We start from the raw sequence: 11633 nt of genomic DNA on the forward strand, positions 1-11633 counted from the left end.
TGATTAGGAAAAATTGCTAGCTATTCCTTTCAATACATAAAGTTCTCTGTTCCCTTTCATCTCCCGCCCCCAGTCCCCTATCTCTTCCTAACACGAACATTAAAGCAAACCTTAGGTCAATTCACTTTAATTTCCACTCCTAATAGGAACACTGAAGCATCTGAGGTTCATTCTCGGAAGCGTGCTATGCTGTCCCATGCCTTTGTGCCTTGGCAGATGCAGATGCCTTCCCTCCTACCTGAGGTGTCTTCTCTACACCTTGCCTACATAGTGAACACCTACCTAATTACCATTCAAGGTCCAAACAAATGATATCTCCATGACCCCATGCCCCCAGGCCATGTCAGCCACTCCCTGCTAGTCTCCATCAGAACCTGTTCACAACTTCATTAGCATGTCTCCTATTTAAAATGCAATTACATGGCTAGAAGTTGACCCCCTTAACAAAGGCAAGGGCAGGGACTGGAGTTATGTGTTTTCTTATTTCCAGTGTCTAGAAGAGCACCTGGCAAAGCATACAAACTCAGATCACATTTATTGAATAACTAATTAATAAACAGATCAGTGGCATGAGAGTTGGTTAAGTTATAAGCCACATATAGACAGGTTTTGAAGTAGCAGTATGACCAGTCCTCAGCAGGTGGACACCGTGGGAACAGGAGCCCTTCCCTGAACCCATATGCATCCCTTCCAGGACTGGTCTGAAACTTCATGTGGAGTGAACTAAGGACAAGGGAGGGGCTTATAATTTCTTTATGAGGCATACAAATATATTCCAGATGCGAGTTCTTTATGAGGCACACAAGAGAAAAACATACTGCAGACATCATTTTAAAGAGGAACTAAGGCCTTTCAGTAACTTGCAGTTTCCACACATGATTCGAGCTTCTCCTATGCTCTGCTGGAATCATGCTTTTTCTCCCCTCAGTCCAATACATGGATGACACAACGCATCACGCAAGACGACAGCTGCCCAGTTAAATTTAAATTTCAATTTCAACTAAAGAAAAAAGAGATATCTACTCAAAACCAAATCATTTTTTGTATAACTATGTCCCATGAAACATCTGGGATATACTAAAAGATAACTCATTATTTATCTGAAATTCAAATTTAATTGCACATCATGATTTTGTCCTGCAGCCCAAATCCACTTCACTTTCTGCCAAGAATTAGAAAAGCACCATGTACCCTCCATGTTTGATAGAACAAACTGCCCTGAAGCATAGGTGAATGAAGTGAGCAAGACCTTCATTCAGAGGCCAACAGGAAATTCAGAGGCCAATGAGAAAAACAACAGATAAAGGTGAATCTGTGGGAAAACAGGCTGGTGGCTGAAGTGCTGCTTGCTTGGCCTGGTTTTTGCCAGTAGCTGCCACTCCACTTGTTCCAGTGCAATAGTGTGTGATAGTTAAGAACTGGAACTCTGGAATCACATGCTCTTAGCTCTGATTCCTTGCTCTGGCTCATGCCTGACTAGAACTCTGGGCAAATTATTTCATTTCTCCAGGCTTGAATTTTATTCCAAATAATGCGAGTAATGTTGGTAGCCTCCCACCAGCTTTATTAATATGTTGTATGCAGTTGGCATCTAATCAGAGTAGGCAGCTCATTATTATTAATATTAGTCTTGAATAGAATAGAATAGAATAGAATAGAATAACAAGTTTGTTATTTATTTTTTCTTTAGTATGTGCCAGGTACTCTGCTAACTGCTTCCACAGATTTCCCCATTTGATCCACATAATGACCCCAAGAAATATCATTATTTCTACTTTACAGACATTGGATCCAAGGTTCAGAGAATCTAGGCAATCTTAAGGTCAAAGCATCACCACAGTTTGGCAATGGAAAATCTGAAAGTCAAAGGCAATTCTGTCTGAACCCAAACCCCTGCTCCAAACCACAAATACATTCATTGAAATCCCTCTATGTAGCTACCCAAACATGATTGTGTCTTACCCTAAGAAAAACACCTGAATATTTTCAATTAGGTATGAAACATCCATAGGAATTAAAGGATCACTTATTCCTTTCATTTGCATACTTTCTTAAAAACCTAGAGTAGTGCTTTGGAGGAAAATCCTCAGCTTTCTTTGCCTAGCTTAGGTAAAACTCTCTTTTAAAAAAAAAAAAAAAAAAAAACTTTTAATGTTGTTGATGGACAACATGCCTTCATTTTTTTATTTTTATGCAGTCCTAAGGATTGAACCCAATGCTTCACAAGCGCTAGGCAAGTGCTCTGCCACTGAGCTATAGCCCCAGCTCAGATAAAATCTTCTTTTATAACCTCTTTCTTTTCTATCTAAAGTCAAGTTCATTTGTTTATGCCCATGAACAATTCACAACTCCTTAGCTACTATTAATATGGCCCATATGAAAGGTTCTTTATAGCTTATCAGACATTTTATCCTTGCTATCTCATATAATCTTAAAACAGTATAGGTAAATAAGTAGGAAATTGCATTATGTTCCAATTTTATAGATGGAGAAACTGATGCTCAGAGTGGTAAGTCATTTTGCAACGTCATACAGATGCTAACCAGCAGAGCAATGAGGGGAGTCAAAGTTTTTATCCTCAAAAATATTCTTTAATTCTTTTGTTTTTTGGGGGGAAGGGGTGCTAGGTGTTGAACCCACTGAGTCACATCCCCAGCCCATATATTTATTTTATATTGTTAGAGACAGGGGTTTCGCTGTGTTATTAAGTGCATCATACAGATTTGAGGTTTGTTGGATATCTTCTAATATGTACAAGGCCCTATGCTATAAATCAAAGCTATCTTGGTGAAGAAAATAGACCAGAACCCTTCCCTACTGAATTTTAACATCTTTTGGAAAAAGACCCATAAAAATGTTTAAGATTTAAAAAGAAATAATTTGGAGTTTGTAAAAGACGGTTACAGAGAAATCTAATTTGGATTATAAGTCACAAGAAATTTTCACACACACAAAAAAATATGTCATGAGAGGAGACTGTGGTACAGGCAGGTAGGGAAGCAGTGACCCTGAGGCTCAGGACAGCACTGTTTTCTTGATCCACACCACCAACAGCAGCAACCTGGGACTTTGCAGGCCCCACCCAGGTGACCTCCCTAGGAAGCCAGCAGAATTCTATCCTAAATTGCAATATCTGGAGTTTTTGCTTCCCTGTACCATGCTCTCATGGTTTATTACAGAAATGCCTTCAGTATGAAACGTTCCCAGGCAAACACAGCCATGTCAGAATTCACAGCGTGGTTCCTAGAGGGCACTTGAACGTCATTCCTCCAGTAGTCCCTTGGACAAATGCAGTGCTTAATCATAATAGTGGACCTGATGGCACAGAGAAATTTCCAGAAGATTCCCTAGGTGAATTACTGTCTCTAGATCACAGACTTTTGTATAAGAGAGACCTGGCCACAGTCTTCTTGAGAAGGCTGGTTGGAGAGGCCTGGGAAGGTCACTCCACATGAGGTGTAAGCAGAGCTGCTGATGGCTGTCAATTCAGTTCCTTATAAAGAGTCCAAGTGGGCAGGAATGGCCTTGGTCCTAACCTTGACCCTGAATCCTGGACAAGTGGTTCTTTCCCATACCTCAGTTAATTTCCCCATTCCTAAAATGACCCTCTGGCACTGCACAAAGCTTGAGTGTTGGTCAGTCTGTAAGTTTTGATACCTCCAACTCCTTGTCCAGATCAACTGAACTTGATTTGTCATTTTTCAGGATAACAAGTAGTATCTAGACCAGAGCCACACTTTATCCTCTGGAATTTTGCATCCAGAAAGAAGGACTTCAATAGATAAATAGATAAAAAAGATGTGGTGTGTGTATATATATATCATATATATGTATATATATATATATATATATATATACGTGATATATGATATATATGATGGTACATTACTCAGTCTTGAAGAAGAATGAAATGAGACATTTGCCAGTAAATGGATGAAGCTGCAGAATATCATGTAAGTGAAATAAGTCAATCCCAAATAATCAAAAGTCAAATGTTTTCTCTGATATGTGGATGCTAATTCACAATGCAGGGGTGTGGTGGCTAGGGAAGAATAGAGTTACTTTAGATTAGGTAGAGGTGAGTGAAGGAGGGAGAGGGGTATAGGGATGGGAAGGATAGTAGAATGAATCAGACATCATAACCCTATGCACATATATAACAATACTACCGGTGGGATTCTACATCACATATAGCCAGAAAAATGAGAAATTATACTCCATTACATAGAATGTATCAAAGTGCATTCTACTGTTGTGTATAACTAATTAACACAAATTTTTAAATTTTAAATATTATACTAATATTGGAAGTGTGAAAATTAAAATGTGAACAATAAATTTAAGTAGTCTTTTATAATTATATGTTTTAGCCATAGGATTTATGCTGCTTAGATAATTTTATTTGTTAAAAATCATGTATGTTTAATGCATATTTCCCAGTTTTATTACAGTCGAAGAAACATTTTTTTTTCCTTCTCTCCATTCCGGGACCCTGAGGATTTGAACCCCAGTCCTTGCGCACACTAGGCGGGCACCCAACAAGATGAGCTATAGAAATTTTTTTTTTTTTTAAAAAAAAGCATTTTGCCTCTGGGATACGTGTAGCATCTCAAACCCAACATTCGGTTTCACCAAATGCAAATGAATTTAATGCAGTCAACTATGTTTTCTTTTCTTTCCCATTTGTAAAATGGGAAGGCAGACTTAATTTAAAAGAGGACCATGGATGGGCTGGGGAGATAGCTCAGTTGGTAGAGTGCTTGCCTTGCAAGCACAAGGTCCTGAGTTCGATCCCGTACTACAAAAAAAAAAAAAAAGAGGACCATGGTAACAGGTACAGGGACCACTGCAATGGGGGCCTTGAGGTGCAAAAGAAAGATTAGACTCAATTGCCAGTCTACCTTTTTTTTTTAATGTCCACTCAAGAAGTCTACAGCCTACTGGGGGAGACACTTAAGTGGATACTCATCATTTATCACTGTTTGAAAGAACCAGACGAGCTCCAGAGAAAGTAGAGTCAAAGCTAAGGCCAGAGCCAATCACTAGTCTCACTGAGGACTCAGAAATACAACATCTTGCTCTTACAAGATCCACAGGTTAAGAATCAACCTAAATTCCATCAGCAGATGGAATTTTGAAGACAGTATTTTCTTATGGTCTGTATACATGAAGGAATACTATTTCACTTTAAAATGAAAGGCTAGCCTGTCATTTATTTGTTTAAGTTGTATTTAGTTGTTGATGGACCTTTATTTTACTTATTTATGTGTGGTGCTGAAAATCGATCCCAGTGCCTCACACATGTGAGGCGAGAGCTCTACCACTGAGCCACAGCCCCAGCCAAGCCTACCATTTATGACAGCATGGGTGAACTTGGAGAATATCATATTAAATAAAATAAAGCAGAATTGGAAAATCAAATATCATATGATCTTACTTCTGTATGAAATCTAAAAAAGGTAGAATCACAGAAGCAGAGAGGAATGATGGCTACGAGGCCTGGGAGGGGAACTCAGAGAGACATGTCAGAGCCTATAACAACCCATTAGGTAGGAGGAATGAGTTCCAGAGATCTATTGTACAATGTGGTGACTAGTTCAAGACAAGAAAGTTGCTGAAAGTAGACTTTAAGTGTTCTCACCACAAATAAATGGAAAGTATGTAAGATAATGCATATGTTTGATTTAGCCATTAACAACGTATACCTATTCTAAAATATCGTAATATACATTGTGGGAAGTCATTCTTATTTAACGGAATCAGACTAGGTTGAGCCATGGGATACAGATGTCTGTTTTCTAGGAACCGCCAGGAAGCATGTGGCACTGAATGGGAGTGGTTCCCTGTCTCCTTCTGGAATATTCCCCCTAAGAGAATGGCTCCCCTAACTCCAACCTATCCTGTCCATCACAGGAAAGAAGTTCCTCCCAGTCTTGCCCCCTTTACCTGTGTGTTATAAATAAAAGAGAATTGGCGACTCCATGTTGTTAGAGGCCAGAGCTGGTATGGCCAAACCTGTCATGCCACCTCTCTTTTAAAAATAGTATTGGCTCTTGTGTTTATTGAGTAGATAAGTTTATGGGTAATTGATTGATAAACAGCCAACATCATCCTCCCAGTTAACCCTTTTCTCATCCACGGGAAACGTGGCTGAGAGACCCTCACAATACATTATAAACATTTATTTATATATTTATTTTATTGATAATTTGTATTTGTAGGTGGATAAGTGGATAGATAGGTCAAGAAGATGAAGGAGAAGAGAGCTAATAAACCATCAAGGGTTTCATAGAGCAGGATCCAGCTCTCTATCTAAACTAGGGTATTAGGAATGTTCCAAAGGAGATGATGAAGAAAGTATCCCAGGATGAAGAAAGAGCATGGGTGAAGGAAAGGTTTGGGGTGCTACTGAGTATGCCTATGTGTAGATGGGGGATTGACTCCAAGCATGGGGAGAGCCCAGCACACAGAGGGTGTAGAAAACACTTTGCCAGTCGGAATTGTCACTTGCTCCTCAACACTGATTCTGCGGATACACATTTAATCATCCATGCTGGCTCCGAACTTCCCCCAGAAGATTAACCCCTGTACAGTTTATAGATACACCTTAGAAAATCCAAGGGGATTTTTCTTCCCCTATTTGAAAAAATAATAATAATTGGTTTTGAAAGATAGGGCTGGGCTCATTAGTAGAGATCCCAGAGGAAGCTGTGCAGACATCTTGAGCAACCTAAATTCCATAGTAGATGATGTCACTTATGTGCCCTATAAATGAAGCAAAGCTTCAGGTGCATCTGAGCAATTTATCTGCATCAATACCCATTACTACAAGAATGGCTGTCTCCGTACTTCGGCCGACAATTGTCCTGGGACTGCTTGTCTTAATCCTGACCTGCCATGCAGGTAAGTGCTTCTGATCACAGCCCATGAACTGTGTAGCAGTTAGAGCGATGGGCGGAAGTTGGCACTGATTCAGAACACAGATGGGGAGGGGTGTGGGCACCTGAAAACACAGGAATGGGAGACAAGAGGCACATCTTCTAACAAAGAAAGAATTTTTATTAAAGTCAGCATCAACTAAAGCCTCCATTTTCAATGAATGTATGAAATTTGGAATGATTATTTTCTTGCATATCATATAATATAGTGACACTATTATATTATAAATTCCTTGAAACCTGGGGTTTGTTTTTCTAATGATCATAACGAATAATTCTCAATAGTGAAGAACACACTGGAATAAGACTTCTGGGTTGGCTCCACCACTAACTAGAAATGTGACTTTAACATGTACTTCTTAATCTCTCTTGGCATCATACATGTCAGAGAAAATGAATAGTTAGCTTTTCCATAAAGTTATCATGAAAATTAAATAAAGGAAAAATTGGAATAGTACTTGTCTATAACAAGCCTTCAATAAATATCGTTATTGTTATCAAGTATAACCTTAATATATTTTCATAATATTTCTATGAAGTAAATATGCATGGTTTTATCATTTTCCTTCTTACAGGATAATAAACTGAGCTTGCAGAGGGAAAATTACTTGAGCATAGACACAGGTTGAACTGGCATCTGGTAGTGACACCTGAGTATCTAGATTCTTCCTTTATAACTAAACAGCCTTCTACCTCTTTCATATCTGACCCAAGCAAGACAATGTGCAGCATTCTCATTAGCTAATTTTTGTCTACAGAAGACTGTGAGCTCCTGACTTGGCTCTATTAAAAAATGATAGGCCAGAAAACACAGAAAGTACAAAAATTTAGTAATAGAGTCCTTTGAATGTAAGTCAGCCGCATTCACAGCTCCAGACCACTCACTTTCAGCACCACACATAGACAGACACTGTGACAGAATGACCCTAAAGGGGGACATGGAGACATTTCAGTCCCCTCTACTCCTAAAGTAATCAACATGGTGAAGTGAAAGTTAGGATTGTATCATAAAGAATAGTCCAGGTTCGCTTTCTCTTGAACTCTGAAACTAGGGGTAAGTCAGTTCATTGCTTTGAGTCTTGATTTCCTCATCTATAAAATGAGGATTATCAGTGTTACCTGATAAAATGAGCATGTGTGAGTCTCTGTGTGTGTTACTGGATATTGAATAGAGCCCGGGGGTGCTTTGTCATGGAGCAACATCCCCAACCCAGTAGCTCTCTTCTCCTTAAGTTGTTCACACTGGTTTCAACTCTTAATCTTTCTACCTCAACTTCCCAAGTGGCTGGATTTACTGGCACATGCCACCATACCCAGCCAAATGAACATGCTTTTATAATCATTTTGAAAACTATAAAAAATACATAAATATCAGCAGTACCGTATTTGTTCAGATCTTTACAATCACACTGACTAAGAAATTCAACCAGGTAGTTAATGTAAATGAAAACTATTTTAAGTTTTGTGTGATTTGATGATTATTTCTAGGCTATAACAATTTGTTGATATTTTAATGAAATATTTTAAATTTTCACAGTCTCTCAAAGTATTAGAGGAGAAAATGAGTTATATAAATCATGTTGTTGCCATTATTGTTATTAATGGAAATAATAATGCAGCAAACATTATGTGAGCTTATCTTGGACCTGGTCCTGTGGTAAATGTTACAGATGGATGGATGAATAGACAGAAAGATAGATAATAGATAGATAGATAGATAGATAGATAGATAGATAGATAGATAGATAGATGAAAGATACATAAAACATTTTCAACCCTGACAACAGCACAAGAAGAAAATAATAGCAACAACACAAGAGATAGTAGTTGTGCCTTGTGTGGAAAGCCACATGGCTAACGTTTTATTGAAGACAGGAAACAAACTCAGGCTGTAGGACTCTAAACCATGTGATGAACCACACTCTAATCTCTCAATATTTGTGTGGTCCAGAGACTGAGGCTAAGACTTCCATCTTCACACACTCCAATCCTAGGATTCTTGCATATTGAAAAGCTAGTATTTAGTGAAATATTAAAATAAAAATTAAATAAAATTAAGTTGTTACTCAAATAGACAGATAAGAACATAGAAAAAACTCATCTTTCACATAAGGAATTATCACTTAGCACTTGACAATGTCTTCAGAAAAAAATTTGATGGAGGGATAAATGTATCAGGTGAATAATGTCATTCAGCAATGCCATGTGAGCTGAATGAGAGTACAGCAAGTGACAAAAGCCCCAGCTCAGAACCTGCAGAATAGGCGTCCAAGGAAGGAGTTCTGGCTCCTTCTTCTCTTGAAAAAAAAAAAAAAAAAAACAATCCTGGTCACTGTGAGCACCCTGCACTTTATGTGAGGATATGTAATGTCTGCATTTGTTGTTTTTTACCTTATCTTTTGGGTAAAAACTATGCACATAATGATTCTTTTGAATGAAAGAATCCACAACTGAATACATGAGTATATGATGATTGAATTTATCAATTTAGTTTGCAGAATTGAATGCCAATAAAGTTTTTACTAGTAGTTTATATTTTAGGATGTAATATGGATGCAAGACTTTTTAAAAATAATTTTTAGATGTTGATAGACCTTTATTTTATTCATTTATTTATATGCAGTGCTGAGAGTCAAACCCAGTACCTCACACATGCCAGGCAAGTGCTCTATCACTGAGCCACAACCCCAGCCCACCAATGCAAGGCTTTTAACAAAAAGTCAGTTACACGTCTTTTCATCTGAAGCCGTGGGGATATATTACCTAGAATTGTGGCTTTATCATTCAAAATTGGATTGAGTTGCCAGAGAAAAATGCAAGGCACATGATTAAATTTGAATTTTAGATAAGCAATGGATAATCATTTACTATAAATATATCTGGACTATTGCATCGATCTTTCTCATACTAAAAAAAAAATTTAGTTGCAGTTCATGAGAAATTTAAATTTAACTGAGCACCATGTATTTTTTATGTGCCATGTCTGGTCATGCTACTTGTCAAGCTACAATAAAATTAAAATACAAAAAGCCTTACTTTACTCTGTCACTAGGCTCATTGTACATATTGTAACTATTGTGACCCCTCCATCCCTCCTCATTAGAAAATAAAAACCATTAAGCAAAGCCCAAACATCCCAAGGAACCCACATAAAACTGCCCTCACTCTCTGGATCTTTGACCCTCATTCCAAAGAGAACTTGATTAAAGGACCAAGTCCAAGAGGTCTACCATTATGGCCTCATCTGCTTTTACTCTTGGTGAGGTCTTCTGCAAATCCCTAATGTTTTCATTTTTTTATCCCAGAGAGAAAACTATACATCCCATAAGATTGGCCAGAGGCAAAATTATGCAGCACTTATAAAACCATTATTTACAAAATTATCTGGTGATATACAAGTGATAGAATTTGTCGTTATCACACTACTTTCACTCTTATAAAAGTAGTACAAACTATGTAACTTTTCTGTCAACAACTGTACAGTTCATTACAGAATGCTTAAAAATCCAGATTTTAATATCAGACAAACATGGGCTTGAATTGCATTTCTGCCTCTTGCTAACTCTGTCTTTTAACCAGTCTCTAAATCTCTCTCTAGTTCCATTTCCTTATCTTTGAATTGGCATAATAAATGTCCCCTACCTTACGGAGTTGTGATGATAAAATGAGAATGTCTGCAGGTCACCTCTCTCTGGTACATGGCTGACAGGTGCTACCCATGGGTACTTCGTCCTCATCATTGTTACTACCACCATAGGCCTGGGGGTACATGGAAAACCAGGCCTTCTGTATTTTTTCCAGGGCACTGCATCCGTTAACTGCTTAACTCTAAAAAAGGCACTTAAAACTTCTGTGAGCCGCGGTTTTCTCATCTACAAAAGACTTGTCTTTCTTGTTGCTTTGAATCACCTCTGAGATTCTGTTCTGCTTTTCAGATGACAAACCAGATGACACACCAGACGAAAAGCCTGAAAACAAGCCAGAGGATTCAGGCAAAAATCCAGAGCCAGATTTCCCCAAATTTCTGAACCTCCTGGGCACAGAGATCATTGAGAATGCATTCGAGTTCATACTCCGTTCCATGATGGCCCGGGGAACGTAAGAGCTGATACCAACCTTGCTAGTTCACTTCTCTGTAGATGAAGACCCCACTGCAGCCAGGAGTAGTGGTGCACACCTATAATCCCAGGAGCTCCAGAGGCTGAGGCAGGACGACTGCAAGTTCAAAACCAGCCTCAGCAACTTAGCAAGGACCTAAGCAACTTAGAGACCCTGTTTCAAAATAAAACAATTTTTTTAAAAAAATCATTGCATTCAAATGAATGAAAAACAAAGTTGGAGGTACAAGCCAATGCATTGTTTTCCGTTGAAAAACCTTGCTGTACTTTAAAATGTGTTCGACATCTCAATGAATTGCCCTTAACTCTTTTGGTGTGAGTGCATTCCCATGAAGTGGTTCTATGAGATATTTGTTTTACCCTCAAGACCAAATAGGAGGAGGAAGAGCACTGGACCAGGGGACAGAAGGCCAAGATCTGGTCCTGACTCAGTTGCTATTTTACCGGGTGGTTGTGGGCAAGGCTCGCCCTCTCTGAGTGCCTTCCTTGGCTCATCTGTAAAGCTGAAAGAATAAGGGGTCTTCCAGTGTGTGAATGGGGTAAAGGCAAGGGATGGTGGTAGGTTCATTAGTGGTGG

The 11633-nt window shown here is 38.6% G+C and overlaps 1 protein-coding gene across 1 annotated transcript; it reads left to right on the top strand.

The window, feature by feature from the left end:
- The first annotated feature begins 6776 nt into the window (after positions 1–6776).
- Positions 6777–11243, top strand: LOC306664927 (uncharacterized protein C5orf46 homolog). The gene is made up of 2 exons (XM_079146078.1): positions 6777–6903; positions 10874–11243. Exons 1-2 carry the CDS (start codon positions 6834–6836, stop codon positions 11038–11040), a joined length of 237 nt encoding a protein of 78 aa, XP_079002204.1. The 5' UTR covers positions 6777–6833; the 3' UTR covers positions 11041–11243.
- Positions 11244–11633: the final 390 nt, after the last annotated feature.

The sequence above is a fragment of the Sciurus vulgaris genome (genome assembly GCF_902686455.1).
Source record: "Sciurus vulgaris genome assembly, chromosome: 6".
Lineage (NCBI taxonomy): Eukaryota > Metazoa > Chordata > Mammalia > Rodentia > Sciuridae > Sciurus > Sciurus vulgaris.

Excerpts from the sequence above, each read along its gene's own strand:
- LOC306664927 (XM_079146078.1), top strand. The coding sequence starts at position 6,834 with ATGGCTGTCTCCGTACTTCGGCCGACAATTGTCCTGGGACTGCTTGTC. Across the intron at positions 6,904-10,873 it reads AATCCTGACCTGCCATGCAG|ATGACAAACCAGATGACACA; the intron begins GTAAGTGCTTCT and ends TCTGCTTTTCAG.